This window comes from Myotis brandtii, unplaced genomic scaffold, assembly GCF_000412655.1.
Source record: "Myotis brandtii unplaced genomic scaffold, ASM41265v1 scaffold74, whole genome shotgun sequence".
Lineage (NCBI taxonomy): Eukaryota > Metazoa > Chordata > Mammalia > Chiroptera > Vespertilionidae > Myotis > Myotis brandtii.
Genome location: NW_005370944.1, coordinates 3,905,537 through 3,926,968, shown reverse-complemented (window position 1 = coordinate 3,926,968; position 21,432 = coordinate 3,905,537). Strand labels below are relative to the sequence as shown.

The following is a 21,432-nucleotide window of genomic DNA, read 5'->3' as shown; positions in this document are numbered from 1 at the left end:
TCACCTCCAAGGCTCCACCAGATGCTCTCACTCCAGGGCCAGCCAGGATCAGCCATCCTTCCACCAGTCTCTATTTGTGAACCTGTCACTTAAACCCCACTTTTTAGTCTAGGGTGAGTGCAACAACTCAGCACAGCAGGTCCAGCTGCAGACACCATGCAAGGCCAGCTCACAGTCAACTCAGTGTGGACAACAGTCTCCAGTACAGGCCCAGAGGCCCCTGTGGGGGAGTCCCCTGTCTGTGGGACAGGTGGGGAATCAAATGGAAGCCAAACAAAGGATGGCTAGGAGCAGGAGGCCTTGGCCTTTTCCAGAGCAGGGCAGAGGTACTAGGTCCTCTGGGCTGTGCAGAGGAAGAGGTACAAGTATCTTGATACTTGAGCCAAAGGAAGAAGCCAGAGTGATTGGGCTATGTCTGATGAAGGAGAACACTCCAAAACAGAGGGAAATAGGAGGGAGGATGTGGGAGGAAAGGCAGAACAGAAAAAAACAAAAGACACACACCTCCTCACTCTTGTTGCAATTTGAAGGATAATAAAAAAATGTGGGTGCAGAAGCCTAAAAGGCATTGGCTCTGTACAAGAGCTGCCTCCACCCCAGCCCGAGCCCGAGCCCGAGCCCGGGAGACAGGCAGGCCCCAAGAACTCACCAGGTGCTGCATGCGCACAGCCTCCAGGGGGTAGTCCCCTTTGGCCGTCTCTCCAGACAGCATGATGCAGTCAGCTCCATCCAGGACTGCATTGGCCACATCACTGCCCTCAGCCCGGGTGGGACGGGGCTTCTTGATCATGCTCTCCAGCATCTGGGAGGAGACAGAGCATTAGTGAGACGTGGCCTGGGCTGTCTTCAGAGATGAATGACTGCAAGCTGACTCCCTGGAGAGTGTGTATGTACACAGAGTATGGCTTTGTGTAGGTGCACAGGGGGAAAGGAACATGTGTGTATGTGTTTGTGACGTGGGGAAGGGTCTGTGGAAGAAACAGGGCAAGCATCTGTAGTGAGAAGAGGCACATGCCTGTGTGGCACAGATGACAGGCTTCCCAGCTCGGTTGCACCGCCCGATCATCATCTTTTGAGCAAGGAAGACCTTCTCTGTAGGAATCTCAATGCCTAGATCACCACGAGCCACCATGATCCCATCACTGGCTTCCAGGATCTCATCAAACCTGATGGAAAGGTGAAAGAAGAGAGGTTATGTGGAACAGGGGTATGGTAATGCAAAGGAACTTTCCTTGGGATCCTCGGCCTTAGCTGTCCTTGCAGAACAGCCACCCATGACGTCACCATTGATATGGAGGTGGGAGTTCCAGCTACCTCATTCCCTAGAGTGGCCCAACAGTTCAGCCTGCTGGGTTTCTTCAGCACTAGTATGGATGCTTCATTAGGGACAGGCGCGGGGGTGAGGTTTCGTCTCAAGCCCCACGGGCTCATTTCTTTTCCATTTGCATCTTTTGCGGCCCCTCTGAGGTCCCTCTGCTAGCTACACTCCCAAGGCAGGAAGGAAACCTCAGGCCTGCGAAAAGCTCCCAACACAACGGTCCATGGCCTCTTCCGGCCCAGGAACCTGAGGGCTGCTCCTTGAGGCTGCTCCCCCTCCAACTTGCCGAAGGGAAGAGGACATATGGCTCTGCCTGGCCTGGGTCCAAGGTCAGCAGGCTTATCAGGATGGCAGAGGGAGGACCCCAAACTGCCTAATACAAAGGACATCTACACAAAGTCAAGGACCACAAGGTCACAATAGTGGGTAGGGCTGCTTCTTCCATCCTCCTCAAGCACACACCTAATCCACACCAGTAGGTCTAGGGCGGGGGTGGGCAACCCCTGGCACGCGTGCCAAACATGGCATGCCAGTAACTTTTGCTGGCACTCGAAACCCTCTCTTATAACTTCCATTTACAATTTTTTTCTTAATATAGACTTTTTTATTTGGAAGCAGAAATTTATTGACCTTAGATTGACTTGGAAAACAATGAAAAAAAGCGATTAGAGACAGGAGTACCAGAGAGAAGTGTCGAAAACAAACTATTGAGGACTTGGAATGCCATTCCAGAAAATTTTTTCTGTTTAAAAAACTTTGCAACAGCGTTACTCTCCATGTTTTCATCCACATACGCTTGTGAATCTTTGTTCTCAGTGATGAATTTTGTTAAGTCTCGTAATAGGAGTAGCCTGACGGATGAAAGTAGTAGCTCGTGCATATCTCTGAAGGTCACGAAATATAAACCTGATGTAAAATCTCTGTCATCAGTGATGCAACAGCAAAAGTCCCACTGATAATATCAAATGGAGTCATAAAGTTTTCTGTCGGACTATCAGTGTAATAAATGTAAATAAATGTATTTTTCATCATCATATACTGTGTTTTTGTCGCATTAATGAATTTTATTATTTCTTCAAGGTTCTTCACATACGTACACCTTAAGAGATACCAAATAGGGGTAACATGGTCTCAAAAAATTAGGGTTGGCACGCAGAAGAATTTTGAGCCAGAGATTTTGCTGGTTTTCGCATGCACTCACAAAAAGGTTGCCCACCCCTGGTCTAGGGTTTTAGCTGCACTGAGTTGTGTTTTTAGTAGGAAACCAAAGAACAGATGTCACCACACTGGCCACAATCACTTGGCTCTAGTTGGTGGGCACTGGGGAGGTGGTGAGCTGAGCTGGGACAATCTAAGCCTAGAGGAGAACCACATGCCCCTCTCCAGGAAGCTGATATCATGCCAGAGCTAGCCCGGTCACCCAGCCAGCTGCTTTCTAAGTGAAGACTAGGAAGCTATAATCTTCAGCATCAACCCCAGGCCCTGAGCTTCCTTCCACACGGCCCTTTCCGAAGAGCCTGCTGCTGCCTTTCCTCTGGGTGGCACCCCATTCCAGCAAACACAGGTAGTACTCCTATAGCCCCTGGCTCCTGATCCTGTGAGCAGTGACCCTGTCCTCTCCAAGGCTGATCCCTGGGTCTCTGGAACAATGACGAGAAGCTGGCATTCCAATCACCTGGAAAGCTTTTTAAAAACATATACCAACGCCTTCCACTTCTCCCCTGCAGATATTCTGGTTCGGTGGGTCTGGAACAAGCTAAGGCTGTGTTCTGATGCACAGGCAGCCAGGTACTCACAGGGTACACCTGTTTCCTCAGAGAGCTGGGCTGGGGCAGAAGAAGGCGGGGACAGACGGTTGGGGACTTACCTCCGAACTCCTTCATGATTTTCGATTTTGCTGATTATCTTGATGTTTTTTCCTTTTTCTCCCAGGACCTTCCTGACTTCATGGACATCAGATGCCTTGCGAATGAAAGATGCGAACACCATATCTACATTCTGCTCCACCCCAAACTTCAGATCCTGGATGTCCTTTTCTGACACGGCAGGCAGGTCCACAGCAGCCCCAGGGAGGTTCACACCCTTCTTGCTGCCCAAAGTGCCACCATTCTCCACTTCTGTGATCAGGAAGTCAGCACCTGTGTAAAATGGAGTAGGTGGGGAGGCAGGGCAACGAGGGCATGTGTCCTCAACAGGAAGGGGAGAAACGAAAAGCCGCTGCCTCTGTCCCCAGTACAGTGAACTGGGAAGCAGCACATCATGGGCAGTGGGAGCCATACTGCCAGAGTCCAAATCCCAATTCCACTGACTGTGTAACCTTAGGCAAGTGAATTAATCTCTCTGTGACTCAGTTTCCTCACATGTTAAATAGGAATAATACCTCCTCATAAGGTTGTCTTAAAATTTAAACAAATTATCATGTAAAATGCTTAGACTAGTGCCTGGCACTTAAATGAGCTATCATTCCCAGAAACACTGGAGTCCTGTACATATCACATTGATGGATGGAGGAGAGAAGCAGAAAGCTCATAGCAGTGAGGATGCATAAAAAGAAATCTTATATACTCCCCAAGAGCATGATTAAGCAGGACTCAAGTCTTTTTTTGAGGATAAGGAGTTATTATAAAGGGAATTCCTGGAATACAGACTCAATCTTGCTGTCAGCCGAATAAGCTACCTCTCTTCCTGTGTCCAAGAAATTTAGAGATGGAAGCCGGTTTTAAACATACCTTTCTCTTTCACCTGCAGAGAAATAAGTCCATCATCCACGTAGATCTTGCTGCCCACTTCCACCACCTTGCAAATATTCTTGTAGTCCAGCCACAGGGTGTTTTCGTCACACTTTTCCATGTAGGCGTTATCTAGAGTGATCTTGAGAGTGGCCCCTTTCTTCAGCTCCACTTCCGCTGTGCCACTCTGCAGGCAAGAGAGTAAGCCCCGAGTCTAAACTTCAGAGGCCAAGCAGGCCCTGGCAGGGAAAGAAATGCTTTCCTCCAGATAACAATGCTCAAATCTTGTGTAGAAGTAACAGTAAAGATTTTTTCCTTGGGGATTAAATCATCATATTGCCTAACTTAGTATATTTCAAGGAAATAACCCCAGAAATGCCTACAATGTTCTAGTTATGCTATTTAATGATAGGGGAAAAGAGACAAATTGCTCCCCAAAGGTAGAGATTTAGAAGTAGTTTTTTCGAGTAAAAAGGTTCCTTTTTAGTACCGTTTCTTAGCCAAGTAGATTAAATCAACATTTTTACAGCGATGAATACAACCTTCGTTTATACTCCTAAACTCTGAGGAATGTGGCTTCCAGGAGGGCGGGGACAGCTGAGGACATCTCTGGGCCCCGACCCCTGCACCTTCCCCCTCACTTCTCCCCAGGATACTCACGCCCTTGATGAGCCCAGTGCGGATCTCAGGTCCTTTAGTGTCCAGGGCCACAGCAACTGGCCGGTAAAGAATGGGATCAGAAGCAAAGCTTTCAGTGGCCGTGCGCACGTTCTTGATGGTCTCTGCATGGTACTGGGGGAAAGGAGGGGCAATGATAAGCGTCCTCCCACACGCCAGGTCAGGGTCTAGCACTGGAGCTGATGCTGATCACTCAGGAAAGACCCGTGGATGTTCTAGACCTCCTCCACCATTGTCTAGTCCAGCGGTCGCCAACCTTTCTGACCTCACGGACTACCAGTGGTCCACCGGTTGGCGACCGCTGGTCTAATCTCAGCACCATCCGTGCACTGAGTACCCACCCGCCCTGCTTATTTCAAGCTCCTTGGCTTCCACCACTTCTACCAGAGCACTCATTCACTTCAAGGGTAAATCTTAGAAACTTTTCAGAGTATTGCCACTAAAAACCATTAAAGGCATGGGTGTAAACACGTCTCAACATAAAGAAGCCTGTGTTCCCAATTTATAATAGCTAAGATCTGGAAATAGCCCAAGTGCCCATCAGTAGATGAGTGGATAAAAAAGCTGTGGTATATTTATACCATGGAATACTATGCAGGAGTAACAAAGAAGAATTTCTTACCCTTTGAGACAGCATGGAGGGACCTAGAGAGTATCATGCTAAGTGAAATAAGTCAGTCAGAGAAAGACAAGTATCACATGATCTCACTCATATGTGGAATCTAAGTAGCAAAATAAAGTGATGAAGGGAGTGGATCCAGAGACATGGCAGCATGGAACAGAGTGCGGAATCTCAGAGGGAAGGTGGGGTGGGTGGGAGGTAATCAACCAAAGACCTTGTATGCATATATGCATAACCCATGGGCACAGACAATAGGGTGCTGAAGGCCTGGGGGGGCGGGGGGCAGCGCTGGACGGGGTCAATGGGGAGAAAAGGGGACATATGTAATACTTTCAACAATAAAGAATTATTTTTAAAAAAGAAAAAAAAAAGAGTACTTCCTCTTATACCTCTAGTTCCACTCCTCAGAAGCATTTGCAACACTTTTTTCCATTTCTTACATTGGGTATTTTCTGTTATAGTTCAAAAACAAAGAGGAACTTTGCAACTATTATTGGTATTATGTATCTTCGGCCTGGTTGATTTGGTAGGGTTTATGTATTAAAATCTCTCTCTCTTTCTTTCTTCCCAATAATTTGGGGGGCAGGAGGGAAGAAGCCCGTGTCCCCTCAATGGTTCTTTTTTTCTCAGAACTCATCAAATAAAGCAGACAACAGGAGTAAAAGGTCCAGGCTTGTGTTTGGATAATACTGGTCTGTCAATCAGATGCTGAGTAGATTTGGTAATTCTGAGCTTTTCCTCTATTGATTCCAGCTACAATTCAAACTTAAAGTTATTTACTTAAGTAACAGTGGCCCAAGCTAAATAAAAGGTGGCCTATTCCTAAGGTCATGCAGGCCTATTTTCACAATTACTTTCTAGAGACTGAAGTGGAATAAGGAAAGATGGAAATATGCCTTTCTCTGAACCAACTGCCCTTTGCTATTTTCATTTCTCCCTTGCAACAATCCTGACTTCAATCTCCCTTCCTCCCTCCCTCCCTCCCTTCCTTCCTAAATAATTTTTATTGATATCAGAGGAAGGGAGAGGGAAAAAGAGATAGAAACATCAATGATGAGAGAGAATCATTGATCAGTTGCCTCCTGCACATCCCACACTGGGGATGGAGCCCACAACCCAGGCATATGCCCTGACTGGGAATCGAACCATGACCTCCTGGTTCATAGGCTGACACTCAACCACTGAGCCACTCTGGCTGGGTCAATCTTCTTTCTTAAGCCCTTTCTCTTTTCCACTCGCCATTACCGTTTGACTCAAAAGCTAAGATGTCAAAAGTTCTTAAAAAGTGTAATCAATATGGCATTGCCGGTAACAGAGGCACCCCATTCAGCACTGTGTGGGCCTTGTCCTTTAACCACCACTGCCCAGGAGAGCAGCTCCTGCAAGTGTGAGGCCAGAGAGAGGAGCTGAACCAGAGTTTAATCTCCAAGCATGGTGTTGCCTAAAGCTTGTGTCTGAAAAGCCTCAGCTCCTAATTCAGGCATACTTTATAATGAGGACCACTGGCTTTTTTGAGGTAGAGGTCCTTATTGTAAAAGTTATGAAAATTTATATTGCCGACTTGCAATAGAATAGCACAGAATAGAATACAGAAATAGTTTAAAGGAATGGGTGTTGAATACTGTCAAATACCTTTTCTTCACAATTGATGTAAGAGAATACATGAAGCACTTAGAACAGAAATGAGCACATAGTAATTATTTAATGAGTGTTACCTGTTATCAACTTCTACTACACTGATCACACTTTAATCCCATTGTGAACTGTGTGTCTAGAATGAAATTTACTTGGTCAGGGTCATGACTTTAATACACTACTGGGTTTAGACTGTTAAAATCAGCTCATGGCTCAATTTGTCAAATTTATTTTCTACTTCATTAAACTATTCTTTTAAGTAAATTCCTTTCTTTCACTCTTTTAAAGTTATTTTAGGTTTTACCCTAGTATTTTGTATTAAATATGTATTTATTTCATTTACTTTCAGACTCTGGCTTTCTGACAAGTGGATTTAAGTTTACAAGTTTTCTGATTACTATATTAGACTTTATTCTCAATTTCCAAAAAAAGATAAGCCAGAGAATGTGGCCTATATAATTTCTACTTTATAAAACTTTAGTTTTTTTTGATGCCTAATATATTTTTGAATTATTAGCATATTTTATTTTGAAAAAATATTTTTACTAATTTCAGAGGAAGGGAGAGGAAGAGAGAGGGAGAGTAAGATAGAAACATTTAATGATGAGAGGGCATCATCAATCGGCTGCCTCCTGCACGCCTCCCACAATGGGGATTGAGTATGCAACCCAGGCATGTGCCCTGACCAGGAATCGAACCACAACCTCCTGGTTCATAGATTGACATTCAACAACAGAGCCACGCCAGCCTGGCAAACATCAGTGTTTTTAAAACGCCCAGCCTGTTTCGTCTTCCAGACGGAAAGTATAGTGTCAGTCACTGGTGACTGACATAGTGCTTAACGTGTTAGATAATCATGCATTTATGTCTTGTAGATAAAATCATAAACACAAATCAATTAGATCATCAGGTATTATATTAACAAATCCACTAAGTTGGTCATCTTTTGGTAGGCTTACTGAAGTCTTCCACTGTGGCTGTGGCTTTGTTGGATGTTACCAATTGGTAAAGAATTGCATCACTCAATGCTGCCCTCGTGGAAAAGTCTAAATTTATGTTGGTCAAGTCAGTATTTCTGGCCAACATAGCATTATGGGACCACATGTTCAGTAACAACACATCTTGCCCATGTTAACTGATAAAAGTGGGGGCTAGCCCTAACCGGTTTGGCTCAGTGGATAGAGCGTCAGCCTACGGACTGAAGGGTCCCCGGTTCGATTCCGGTCAAGGGCATGTACCTTGGTTGCGGGCACATCCCCAGTGAGGGGTGTGCAGGAGGCAGCTGATCGCTGTTTCTCTCTCATCGATGTTTCTAACTCTCTACCCCTCTCCCTTCCTCTCTGTAAAAAAATCAATAAAATATATTTTTTTTAAAAAAAGTGGGGGCTAGAGATACTGTGTAAAGCTGTGAAGAGATCAAATGCAGCCAGTGGATGTTCCTCTATCAGAGTGAGGGAGAAAAAGCAATTTCAATGTTCTGCTTAGAAGAGCATTTAAAATGTTAAGAGCCCCAGAGGCTAGTCAAGAGCCACGATGCACAAACTATAACTTGTTTACATTACATTATATAATAGTAGGACAATTTCAGATCAGCTTCCAAAGCCCAGATCCCAGGGACAACCTCATCCTGGCCAAAAACCGAAAATAAACCCACACAAAGGACTTGGTTTTTTTTTTTTTCAATTCCAATTCTAATCTGTGAATAAGAGTTATAGCACAGATTACCTCCAAATGTCTCTAAGTTAAATCCCTGAGCCCGTCCCCATCCAGCAGGTGCAGCAGACAGCACTTGCCCTGGCCATTTCAAGGCTGTGCGGTTTTATTTTACTGGATGGAAGAGGCCATAAAGCCCAGTTAAAGGTCAACATCTTAAACTCTATTTCTGCTCCCTCCCCTGCACACAGGAGACCCTGAATCCCTGATCTAGCAGCAGGGATCAATAGTGAACCCATTTTCACTAATGTCTTTAGCTCTCTTTGGGCTAAGTAATTCCTGGTGACTCCTGCGGAGGACCCCCTTTGGAAAATTACAGAATGTCATGGTGTGTTTTAACCTGCCCGTGGTGCCTGCTGAGCACAGTTCCTCTGAACCTGGTCAGGTCTCCATGACATTTGGAGGCCGGCTACCTGCCAGGCCATAGGCTGTTTACGGAAAATGGGTTGGGAACCTATGATGAAGTCTCATGTTTCCAGAGAGGAGGAATTCACCTCTTGGATTGCTCTTTCTGAGGCTTTATTTTTAGTGTAAACTTAACACCAACTTCCAAATACCAGAGGGCAACCCCCACCCCCGCCCATATAGGGTAGCATTCTCTTTATTCAGAAGTCAAGAGTGGGGAAAGTTTGGCCCTAGCCATTTGGCTCAGTGGATAGAGTGTCAGCCTGTGGACCAAAGTCCCGGGATTGATTCCGGTCAAGGGCACGTACCTTGGTTGCAGGCTCCTCTCCTGCCCAGGCCCTGGTCAGGCCTCATGCAGGAGGCAACCAATCGATGTTTCTCTCTGTCTTTCTCTCTTCTACTCTCCCAAAAATCAATGTAAAAATATCCTCAGGTGAGGATTAACAAAAGACAACAAACAAACAAAAAAAAGAGCAGGGAAAGTTTGGCTCATCCATTACTCTTCTATCAATGCCAGTGTGAAATCTCAGGGCCTATGGTTGAGCCTGAAGGCTTTTAAATGGCATTCTGACCTTGGGAACAGAAGCAGGAATGGAGGGCTTCCCAAGAGCTGCCTGGTCCCGGGTAAGGCCAGTGTCCACAGGTCAAGTCAGCTTGTAAACAGCCCAGCACTAATACAATCCTACCAGCTTCCTGGGAAAGTGCTAGGACTTGAAGCCTTGGGAAGGGAGAGATTGGGAACACAATGCTGATGAAGTGGGGAATAAATGCCAGACAGTTAGTGCTTTGTGAGACTGACGCACTACCTACTGTGCCAACAGCGCACCTGCTAGTGCTTTAAACTCAGTCCTTAACTTGCCATAGTGGAAACCCTTCTCCTGGACCTGCCTAGTTATCTTGGTCTAAACTAGGCCAGAATCAACATGTAGGGTGACCTTCTGGCTCGTCACTGCATTATGAGCTAGTACAGAAACCCTGGGTGGGAGTGTCAAGCCCTACGGCCAAGACACCTAACGGCTCAGGGAGGGTTCCAGTAGAATCCTTCCACTTTCCTTTGTGAGGACTAATGGTAGCCCAGGTATGTGGGAGAACCATGGCCACTGACAAAGAAGGTCTTTGTTTAAGGAGACATGGCCAGTTGAGATGGCAGGAGAGGGGAAAAGGAGAGAAGGAATAGGCTAGTGAAGGCCTTTTCCCACTGGCTGTAAACCCCAGACTCGTTCTTGCCTGGTCCACTGGTGCCAAATAAGCACTGCATCTTACAAGCCATCTCAGTGGCCAAACTGTCTACCAAGGCTCACCTCGTGAGTTCCATGAGAAAAGTTCATGCGAGCCACATTCATTCCAGATTTAATCATCTCCTTCAACATCTCCACCGATCGGGAAGCAGGGCCTAGTGAACAAAGTTTTAAAGACATAAGTCTTAATTATTCAAAGGATTAACACTTGAAACTTGCTTAGGATTAAAGAACTCTTGATATGTTGCTCTCCCTGAAGCCAGATGTCCAACCACAGAATCTTGGTTGCACAGAGAATGACAAGAACTTCCTTGGTCTTGGAGATGATCCTACAGAAATACGCGAAGGAAGATGCCTTCTTCATTTTGCCGTTAGCAGAAACAAAGCATACTAATTCTTTATTGCAGCTTCCTATGGTCTGAGTGCCCACAAGAATCTGTGTAGAACAGTGATGGCGAACCTATGACACGCGTGTCAGAGGTGACACACGAACTCATTTTTTTGGTTGACTTTCCTTTGTTAAATGGCATTTAAATATATAAAATAAATATCAAAAATATAAGTCTTTGTTTTACTATGGTTGCAAATATCAAAAAATTTCTATATGTGACACGGCACCAGAGTTAAGTTAGGGTTTTTCAAAATGCTGACACGCCGAGCTCAAAAGGTTCGCCATCACTGGTGTAAAATCCCACTCACCACCCAGGTTTGCTGCACTTATTCTTTTTAGGAGAGAAAAGATCACTTCACATGAAGCCTTGTGTTAGAGGAGGGACACACCCACTCACCAATGGTACAGATGATGCCAGTGTTCCGGGCCGTGATGGGCGGCGAATCAATGTCCAGGCGGCACATGTGCTCCAGGAACGTGTCAGCCATGGCTGCATGCAGCTGCTGCGTCTGAATGAAGGCAGTCCCGACATCGCTCTGGGGCTTCGACATGGCTTCTGAGGTCCTGGGTCCAGGGGAATTGAAGAGCGTGTTGAGTTTGAGAAGCCTGGGTTGTTCGACACTGCTTGGCACAGGAGGCCGTTTCCTGTTTACACATTAACTCAATAAGCACGTTTTGTGCACAAGCCACAGGGAGCCCTGCATACTCTATGTGGGTGTTCCTCAAGTCAGGCAAAGGGCTCACGGGACCATGAGCAAGTTAAAACCGCAGACCCAATCAATGCATGTACTTCCCAGGCATCCACTGTAAGCAGATCTCCCTCACACTGGCCTAGTTTCTACCTTGACAGCTTTCCTGATAATCCTATAAATATTATCATTTTACATGCCCCGAAGGAGCTTCCTCAAAAGAAAATTGTAACCACCTTCCAGTGATATAAACAACTGACTCCTAGTTTAGAACCTCAGTAAATCTAGATCTTTGTATGATAAGTTGTCTCAAAGCTACAAATATCTGCGAAGGGTGGGGCATTCACATTGCATCTTAACAATCCCCACTCAAACTCCAAGTGATGTTCCTGGTTCTGAAGACAACCACCACTCAGGCAGTCCTCCTAGCTCCGGAGTCCTAGATTTCCACTCACCCAAAGCACCATATAAATTCATTTGACTCGCCCAAGTAGGTCCTAGCCCACTGATAAGCAATAAAAACCAATCCCCGGGCACGAAACAAAGTACCACTGGAATTCTGAATGCAAAATCTTTTGTCCCAGGACTATGTACCTAAAAACCACATCTACTTTTGCTCAGGACTTTAGGATGTGCAAAGCAATTTGCATAAAGTCAAGGATAACCACAATGGCTCTAGTCTAGTTCTAAAATGAGCTGTATTTGCAACAAGAGGAGATTAAAGTTGCTTGTCAAATCTTTTTCCCAACTGATTTCCTGATGCACCATCCTAACTGCCCTTTGAAGTCTGACAAGCACACCACTCCCAGTAACAAAGACCATCTGTTCCAGGTAATTAACCAGCAAAGGTTACAATCCTGACAACTGTCCTGACCTTTGCTTTTCTGCATTACTGACTTATAACTAAACTCACTCAGTCAGTTCGTTAGCTGATTTGAGACAAAGAAGTGAGAAGCTTGTGGCCAGTGCTCTGAAGAATTGTCAGGCAAGGATGCCCGCAGAAGCTTAACACTGGAGGTCCTTTCCTCCAGTTCTCAGACCAAGGGCCATACCTTCTAAAGTCCTCAAGCTTAAATGCTTCAGCCCTGGCTTAGGAACAAATCCCTTTTTAACCCTGTCCCACCTCCTCCTCAGTCTCAGGACTCCATACACCCCCCACACCCTCCCAATACGTATAACCTTACTACTTCTCCTCCATCCCTGACTTTGTGGCTTCTCTGGGTGGATCCAAAAGAGCATGCAACTAAACTCATCTTTGCCATCTTCAAGAAACCTGGTAAAAGCCCCAAAAGCTTTGTGACCAGTTGTGAGCAAACCTTTTGTCAGCTGTTAAAAACTAATGGCTATAAGTCTTCAACTACAGAATCTAAAACTTTTAAAATAAAAAACAAGATACCGGCTAACTATTCCACATTCCAAACACACTGTTCCTTTTCAATGTGCATTTCCTAGTAACTCCCTAATACTTACCAGGTCTCCAAAAATCAACGTCAACCCTCTCCTCCATGACCTATTTTGTTCTGTACCTTTAAGCACTTGGACATATCCCAGTGTCTGTTGAATACCTTTTCGTGTCTTAATGCCTCTTTGTCAAAATCAAAGTTGTACCTCCACTCTCCCATGCCAAATCTGAGGAACTTCTGATTTACAGCAGGATGGCTGGACAGCCAAGGTCCTTGTACTTGCACTCACAGTTGAAGCAGGGCTTGCATGCCTTCAGAACACCCAGCCAGGCTTAAATAAGTATGGCTGTTAAGGGAACATGACTGAGGAGATGTACCCTGCCGGTGGCATATGGAGCAACTGGAACACAAAGGCCTCATTGGGGCCTCCAAGTAGAGATAGCCATCCAACCCAAAGACTGTCATGAACAAAATAAGGTCTGAATGGCTGGGTTGGAGTAACTAACCCCACTCTTCTTTAAAAGCATCAGCTGGCCCTAACCAGTTTGGCTCAGTGGATAGAGCGTTGGCCTGCGGACTGAAAGGTCCCAGGTTCGATTCTGGTCAAGGGCATGTATCTTGGTTGGGCCTCTAGTATATATATAAAGCATCAGCTGGCCCTAACCAGTTTGGCACAGTGGATAGAGCGTTGGCCTGCGGACTGAAAGGTCCCAGGTTCGATTCTGGTCAAGGGCATGTATCTTGGTTGGGCCTCTAGTATATATATAAAGCATCAGCTGGCCCTAACCAGTTTGGCACAGTGGATAGAGCGTTGGCCTGCGGACTGAAAGGTCCCAGGTTCGATTCTGGTCAAGGGCATGTATCTTGGTTGGGCCTCTAGTATATATATAAAGCATCAGCTGGCTCTTCACTATACCTGAGACATTAGGGTCTCCTTGCAAAGATCTGGCTGGGGCCACTGATTACTGGTCATACCTTGTGTTCTCTGGGCTTGGGCTTCCGGTGACATAATGCTCTTTTTTTGGCTCAGGGTGGCTCCTTGGCCCCACTTGCAAAGACTGCTCGGAGCTGAGTAAGGTTTTCCCTGCGGAGCTGTACAAGGATTAAGGTGTGAAAGCCGAGTATAACTAAAGCTCTTTGGGGTAATGGAAAAATTACTTTAATAACCAGGTATCCAGGTGGTAGCTGCTCCTAGAGATTCAGCTATGTTACTAAATTAAGCATACATAAAAGGACTAGAAGGATAGCTACCCAAATATTAACAGTATGTTGTCAGGATGATAGAAGTGCAGCAAAATTTTTTCTTGTCTTTATTAACTAATTTACTAATATGAAAAACTTTTATAATAAGAAAAATTACAAACATATCTCTTCAAAAACAATATATTTACAAGCATCCTGGTAAAAGTGTTGAAATTAAAAACAAATATGATGCCCTGGTTGGTTTGGCTCAGTGGACAGAGCGTCAGCCTGGGGACTGAAGGGTCCTGGGTTTGATTCCCGGTCAAGGGCACATGCCTAGGTTTCGGGCTCAATCCCCAGTAGGGGCCGTGCAGGAGGCAGCCGATTAATGATTCTCTCTTATCATTGATGTTTCCCTCTTCCCTCTCCTTCTCTGAAATCAATAAAAAAAATGTGTGTGTGTGTGTATATATACACACACATATATAAATACATATAGCAAAAACAAAATACAAATATGAATCTCCTGGTTCTATTACGCAATTGCTGTTTTATATACTTCAGGAATACCCTGTTTAAGTGTGGAAGGTAAGATAATGCATCTTAGGCCCTAGGTCACAATTGGACAGTTTCACCGGCTTAAGAAGGTCACCCCCGCCCCCCCACCACCACCCGTGTGGCTCAGGGGTTGAGCATCAACCTTGAACCAGGAGGTTATGGTTCAATTCCCCATCAGGGCACATATCAGATTGCAGGTCCGATCCCCAGGAGGGGGCATGCAGGAGGCAACTGATCAATGATTCTCTCTCATCATTGATTTTCTATCTCTCCCTTCCTCTCTGAAATCAATAAAAACATTAAAAAATAAAAAAAGGTCAACCTGATGCATTCAGAACCTCAAAGCAAATAAATAAAATAAAAATATTAATAATATAGTCCATAGAAAAATTTAATGCCAAAACCTGTTAGTTATGTGACCAAATCCAGCAAGCTTCTTTTCTTGTTTAGTCTGTCCTCAGGCTTCATAGCAAAATCTTTGTTACAAAGGTGTTCTGGTACAGAAGGCCTGCCTCCAGGACCAGGGATGCCATTAGCAGATACAATTATATTGGGCTCAAACACTAACCCTATTTCACCATCTCAAATTAAATCAAGGTTTACAAGCTCTGATCTTATGTTCACCCAGTTATATTTGTTCACAAAAAATAACTAATAAAAACTTATCTGGGCCGTAACCGGTTTGGCTCAGTGGATAGAGCGTCGGCCTGTGGACTCAAGGGTCCCAGGTTCAATTCCAGTCAAGGGCATGTACCTTGGTTGCGGGCACATCCCCAGTAGGAGGTGTGCAGGAGGCAGCTGATAGATGTATCTCTCTCATCGATGTTTCTAACTTTCTATCTCTCTCCCTTCCTCTCTGTAAAAAATCAATAAAATATATTTTTAAAAAAACTTATCTGGTATTTGAGTGGAAATACATACCAGCAATAAAAAAAAACCTTGCTTGTCAGCAAGCGAGTCCAGACTCCTACAAGGTCTCAGCATGTTCTTAAAGGCTTCTACCAAACCAGAGACCTCATGTTTTATCCCTGGCTCACCAACTAGCTGGTCTCCCCTGCCTGTCTCCAAGGACCTCCAGGAACCTCTTCTCCAGAGCACAAGCCGCCAATCCCACCCACCACCTAGAATTCTGCCTAAAACACTTTCTGAAAAGCCAGTCCTGGTTTCGCAGGGCCTGCCTCTGGGAAGAGCTCCCTGCCTCATGCTGGCCGCCTGGACAGTACCTGCCAGGACATGCTGCCCAGCCCTGTCAGGCTGACTCACTACTGCATCCTCCTCCTTGGGAGGCACAGACATGCAGAGCCAACCTCCGGGCAGCAGTGGAAGCCCGGTGTATCCACTGATGGCGGGAAACGCCGTGCCCAGGTACAGGAGCTTTATTCTTGAGCCTGAGGCCCTGCAGTAGGATCTTCCTCAGAGCCATTTCTCCTGTGTTGGAAACAAGACACCATCAGAGGCCTCAGGACAGGCTGACAGGACAGAGTAGGCAGTCAGCTCAGCTCCAGGTGCTCCTATTTCCACCTTTCCTTTCTTCTCAAGTGGCTCCTGGCTCTCTAAAGCTATAGTGTCATTTGTGCCACTCCTCAGAAACCAGCAGGGAGTTGGGGGATTCATACAAAAAACCCCAATGTGCCCTGACCGGTTTGGCTCAGTGGATAGAGCGTCGGCCTGCAGACTAAAGGGTCCCAGGTTCAATTCCGGTCAAGGGCATGTATCTTGGTTGCGGGCACATCCCCAGTAGGGAGTGTTCAGGAGGCAGCTGGTTGATGTTTCTCTCTCATCAATGAATCTAACTTTCTATCCCTCTCCCTTCCTCTCTGTAAAAAATCAATAAAATATATTTTAAAAACAAAACAAAAAACCAACATTTCTTAGAGCCTATACTGTGGGCAAGCTGTTCTGGGAAAGATTCACACTTCACTCCACCAATTCTATGTCTCACAAAGGCCCAAATCATTCTGCCCTAGTAAACAGCCTGGCCTATGAACTTATCCATGCAAATGCCAATTTTTAACCAGCCAGGAATTTCTGCACCAATTTTGCTTTAATGCCAATCTCACCACACAGACTGACCCAATAATGATGACGCCTGATGCCTACAATTGTCTTCCTCGCTCTCACATCCATTTCCTACTTGGGCCTCCAAGTCTCTAAGCCAGCAGGAAGGCCTTTCAATTCCCAAATCTTCAGAAGATCAGTATTCATTGCAAAGTTTACATCACAATATGGTGGACAAGGCTTCAGGCCAGCCTGCTCCCTAGCTCTCTCCCCAGAGATGGAGCAGAGAAATATAACTCCCAAGGGTGGCCCTCATCTGACGATGGCAGCAAGATGCAAACGGGCACTGGGCCAGCCACAGAACCTAGGGTCTGGAGTGAATGGGCATGCATCCTGATGTACAGTTAGAGTAACGAAACAGTGTATTTGCATATAGAGTGGGTTATGGAGGGTAAGCAATTTTTAACTAAGAGATGTGAATCAGAAGTCTGTGCTACCCTCAGCAGGCCCATAACAGAAAGCAAAGTCTAGTTTAACTGGTTACACAGAATGAACCCACCTGTGGGTTCAAGTAAAATTCCCTTGCTTTTATTTATTCAGGGCTAGAACGAAGTGACTTAAACCTTATAAGCAGGAGCCTAAGGTCCTTTTTCAAACTGGAGTGTGGAATAGGACACAAAAGCTAACACTGAAAGGGCCCAACCCCAAATGGAACAGTCAACTCCAGGGCAGAAGTCCCAAGTCAGGGAAACCTCCCTGTCCTCAGATGCCAAGGATTTCTTGGTTTGATTGTACATGCTCAGAGCAGAGGACTTGTTTCAGCCCAAGGAGGAAGTTTGGATGAAGCTTTGCTGTGTTATGATGCTTCCTACTAGGCTTAAGGTAATGAGGCAGTGCTTCCAGGCATGGGATTCATATTTTGGTTTAGGGCTCTTCCAAGTCAGGTACAACCAGGCTGGGTGGTGGCCTCAGCATTTAGAGGAGCCGACCTGCATCATAGCTGGCGGGAGAAAGAGGAGGGATGGAAGGAAGGCAGTGCCAGCTGACCAAGAGCACTGACCTAGTTAGTATGACTGGTCTTCCTACAGTGACCTTAATAGGTTAACTTCTTTTTTTGTTTTGAACTAAAGAAATATTAACATCTGTATTTCTACTAACATCTGTATTTCTGCCACCCAGAACTGACCATTAACATTTAGCCAGATTTCTTTTTAGACTTTTAAAAAAACAATTACAATTTTATAGTTTATTTTTCTCCATCCCCAGGTCTCTTCACCTCTTCCACACCCCATCAAAAACATTGACACCAACCAATATCACACACTTTTTATCCTTCTAGTTCATTTAAGTGTGTCCATAGCTATACCGAGCCCTGTAATATTGCTGTTCTCTAAAATGCCCTAAATAGTATACTGTACAAATATCATCACACTTGGTTTTTCATTCAGCACATTTAACATCTATCTAGTTGATATACAGATCTAATAAATTCATGTGAACTACTACACCAGCCCACTGCACAGCTAGATGCTTTATTTATGTATTCCCTTACTGGATGGCCATTTCCACCACCACCACCACCACCACCACCCCCTGCCCACCCCCATTATGCCAATTTTCCTCAGCTTTCAATACTGTAACTTTCCTAGTATATGTCTCATTGTGCAGGTGTGAGCTTCTATATACCTAGAAATAAGATTCCTGGGCCACAGGGTATGCTTATTTTCTACTTTACTAAATATTGCTGAATTGCTCTCCAAAGTGGTTATATCCATTTACAATAACCAGTATGTCAGCTCTTGCCTTACCACCCCTTCGCCAACATTTGATACCATCTGATGGGTAACTTTTGTGAGTCTGCTTTCTAAAATAATAACAAAAGAGGGATATTAGATATCAAGTCTTTACCTCCCTACATTTTACCTAGATCAAAACTCCAGGGCTTCTCCAAAATGTGCACGGTTTTGTCTCATACCAAACCGACTCAGCTGACTCACACCTGAGACAGGAGAGACACCTGCTGTCTAAAGTGAAAGAAATATTATCTCTCTGTAGGTTGATTAAAGATGTTTAGAAGGGATGGGGCTACTTTCAGAAAAATTTTTGGACTGTATCAGCTAACCTGCCTCATACTCAGAAATGCTATGACCAGCAACCTCCCTGCCTTATCACAGTGGGGTCCTGGCATCTCCCCACCACAGCCCCTGCCTGACTTCCAAACACAGCTTGCTGACATCAGGAAAGAGGCTTAAAGCGCCAGAGGAGCTTTGCCTGTGGTCAGAAGCGGGGGAGGTTAGTCTCAGAGGCCACCAGCGGTACTGCAGTCTCGCTCTCCTACGTGCAGACTGGCACGACCCACTGCAGGGGAGGAGCAGCACTGCTCAGTGGCCCCGCCCAGGCGGCACCACACCACCTACCGCCCCCTTTGGCTCACCTTTCCCCAAAAAGCTTCTTTGACAAAGTACTGAAGAAGCAGACTATTCATTTATTTAGTCTAAGGCTGCCTCTCAGAGAATGGATGGTGGCATTAAGAATGGTCTTCATTTAACTCTATCCCAATCTGTACCAGAATGTGATGCTTAAAGTGATGACTCAAGGTACTATAAGACCTTTTACCAAATAAATCACTTATACATCTCATAAGATTGCAAGAAAACTCTGCTCACATTCTGTGGTGTGCCAGTTAATTGGGATTTCATCTTGTGGATCCTCAAAATGATTCAGAAATAACAATAATGTCAAATGAGTCACTTTCCCCACCTTGATCTCAGCCTTAGCTCTGGGTCAGAATAACACCTCCTGGCATGTCTTCATAAAAGCTGAAGCAAAATAGATTAAAACTCATGTAGTATGAGTTTTTAATGCAAGAGTGGCATTTTTTCTACCTTCCCACTCACAATCATTTCCTCATTTCTTCCATTGCCTCATCATTAAGAAATAAACAGTTTTAAAAAATGAAATGGTTTTTCCTATGACTCCACATTGATGTCCCAACATTCAAGGCACAGAAATAACTCCCATAGGTGCTAGCTGTTTGGAGTCACAGCTACCAAATCTGCCAAATCACTGAGGGTACATTTCTTAAAGACCTACTAATGCTCTTGGTTAAACTGTAAATTCAACACTAAATTTACTTCTAATGCAGTGATTAAAATGAGAGCAGCTGTAGTAGACAGGAAGATTCTAATGTCCATATCTTCTGACTCAAATCCAGTAATTCAGAAATGAGTTCAAGGACATTCTTTCAGGCCTTATTCATATCTACTACAGCCCTTATCTCAAGAGGTGGCCACACCCACCACAGAAGGCTCTGGAATGCAGGTGCACAGACTGGGTATAGGTCTCTGCTGCACTGCACTTCTGCTCTTAGAGGGCAGTGCTGAGCCTGGGGACCTGGACCAACCACTTTTCACTTAGCTGAGATATTTTTAACTAGGGGAAATGCATGTTTCATTGTTTGACTCACTGAAAGGGGAGAGGGGACTTTTTAAACCTGCAAAGATCATAACATAGTTTCCCACTCACCCAACGAAGAGAATTCTCTCAAAAGCAGTTAAGTTGAAAGGTTGAGTCATCTTCCCCACAGAGCCTCCCCACCCCCACCCCCAAAGATGCTGATAGTAACATACCCAGCCCTTCTGAACAGCCCCACTGTATTCCCAGCAGCATCCTTGAATAACCAGAGGACAAATTATTTGCTAACAATGCTACAGAGTGGGAGTCCTGACCTAGGCCCTCCTATTACCCTAGGGAGTGGCCCCACCTCCAGTACAGCCAGGAGGGGGTTACTGCCATCCTTATCTCACACTTACCAGCTGGCTGAGCAAATCCTAGAATCTAGGCAAGTTGGGAGTAAAAGGTAAAGATTTCAGTCTTGGGGTTGCAAGTTTGTTTCTTTTCTTATAGCCAAACACTAAAGACTGAAATCCCCCACCCCCTTGCCTTTTTGTCAAGAGGTCCTTATTCTCAGGGGACCGAAAAACCCATTGCAAATGGAGAGTTTCAAAGTAACGCTATTAGCTACTTTGTAAACACTGTACCAGGATCCCTGAGGAGATATCTGGCATTTAGAGACTCCCAAGGATAACTATGAACTGTGTATGGGGATGGCATGAAGAGCCTTCGTGCCCAATTATGTATTAATTTGTTCAGTGACTAAAAGTATACATTTGGAGGCATTTCTGAGATCTCACCATAGATTAGACACTGCACTGACTATTCAACGTGGTGTGTGTGTGTGTGTGTGTGTGTGTGTGTGTGTGTGTGTCTAAAAACCAGTCTTTCCAACAATCAGGAGAAAAACCTTACTCCAGGTTCCTACAGGGAAAACTGAGGTCCTGAGGCCGAATTCCTTTCATTATTCTTATCAGTATGTTAATGAGTCAAACCTAATCTTAAAAGCCTGCTGACAACTTCCCAATGCCTCTATCCATCAGGCTCTCTGGTACTGGAGAGGATCAATATCCTGTTTTGAAGACATGCATTAGAAGTCTTTCCATGACCTTGCCTTTAAATAACCTTCAGACCATAAGGTGCTTTCCTACTTATTCAAACTCAGCGTGATGCCAGCTCGTGAGGCCTCCTGGCACCCGCCACCCGCTTCCCCGAGCAGGAAGGGCGTACCTCCCTCACCACACAACCAGTGTGAGTTCTCTAGTAAGAATGCGAACACTGTGGACTACGGCCGGTCTAGTCATCCCGGTCTCCATCCCTTTCCCCCAAACAACTCCTAGCAGTTTTTACTGAGTGAACGCGGTCCGTGGTGCCCAGCCCACACCTACTCCATCCCACCCCGCGCCCCACAATCGGGAGCATCTGTTAATTAAGCAACGGGAAGCAGAGGCGTGGCCTCCGCGCCGCCTGCGCTGCAGAT

General features: G+C 45.3%; 1 protein-coding gene across 6 annotated transcripts in view; it reads right to left on the bottom strand.

Moving 5' to 3' along the window:
* PKM (pyruvate kinase, muscle) overlaps nucleotides 1-21,432 on the bottom strand; it is a 29,211-nt gene that overhangs the window by 6,671 nt on the left and 1,108 nt on the right. For 3 of the 6 annotated variants that reach the window (XM_014530403.1, XM_014530402.1, XM_005882817.2), the window contains exons 2-8: nucleotides 11,127-11,293; nucleotides 10,402-10,493; nucleotides 4,708-4,839; nucleotides 4,048-4,234; nucleotides 3,186-3,456; nucleotides 1,016-1,166; nucleotides 650-802 (exon numbers count right to left, since the gene is read on the bottom strand). In XM_014530403.1, the coding sequence (XP_014385889.1) occupies nucleotides 650-802; nucleotides 1,016-1,166; nucleotides 3,186-3,456; nucleotides 4,048-4,234; nucleotides 4,708-4,839; nucleotides 10,402-10,493; nucleotides 11,127-11,280 (1,140 nt within the window). In that variant the 5' untranslated portion in view covers nucleotides 11,281-11,293. Of the gene's footprint in view, nucleotides 1-649; nucleotides 803-1,015; nucleotides 1,167-3,185; nucleotides 3,457-4,047; nucleotides 4,235-4,707; nucleotides 4,840-10,401; nucleotides 10,494-11,126; nucleotides 11,294-13,796; nucleotides 13,914-21,432 lie in introns of those variants that run through there. The other 3 variants (XM_014530405.1, XM_014530404.1, XM_005882818.1) reach the window with 2 other exon arrangements.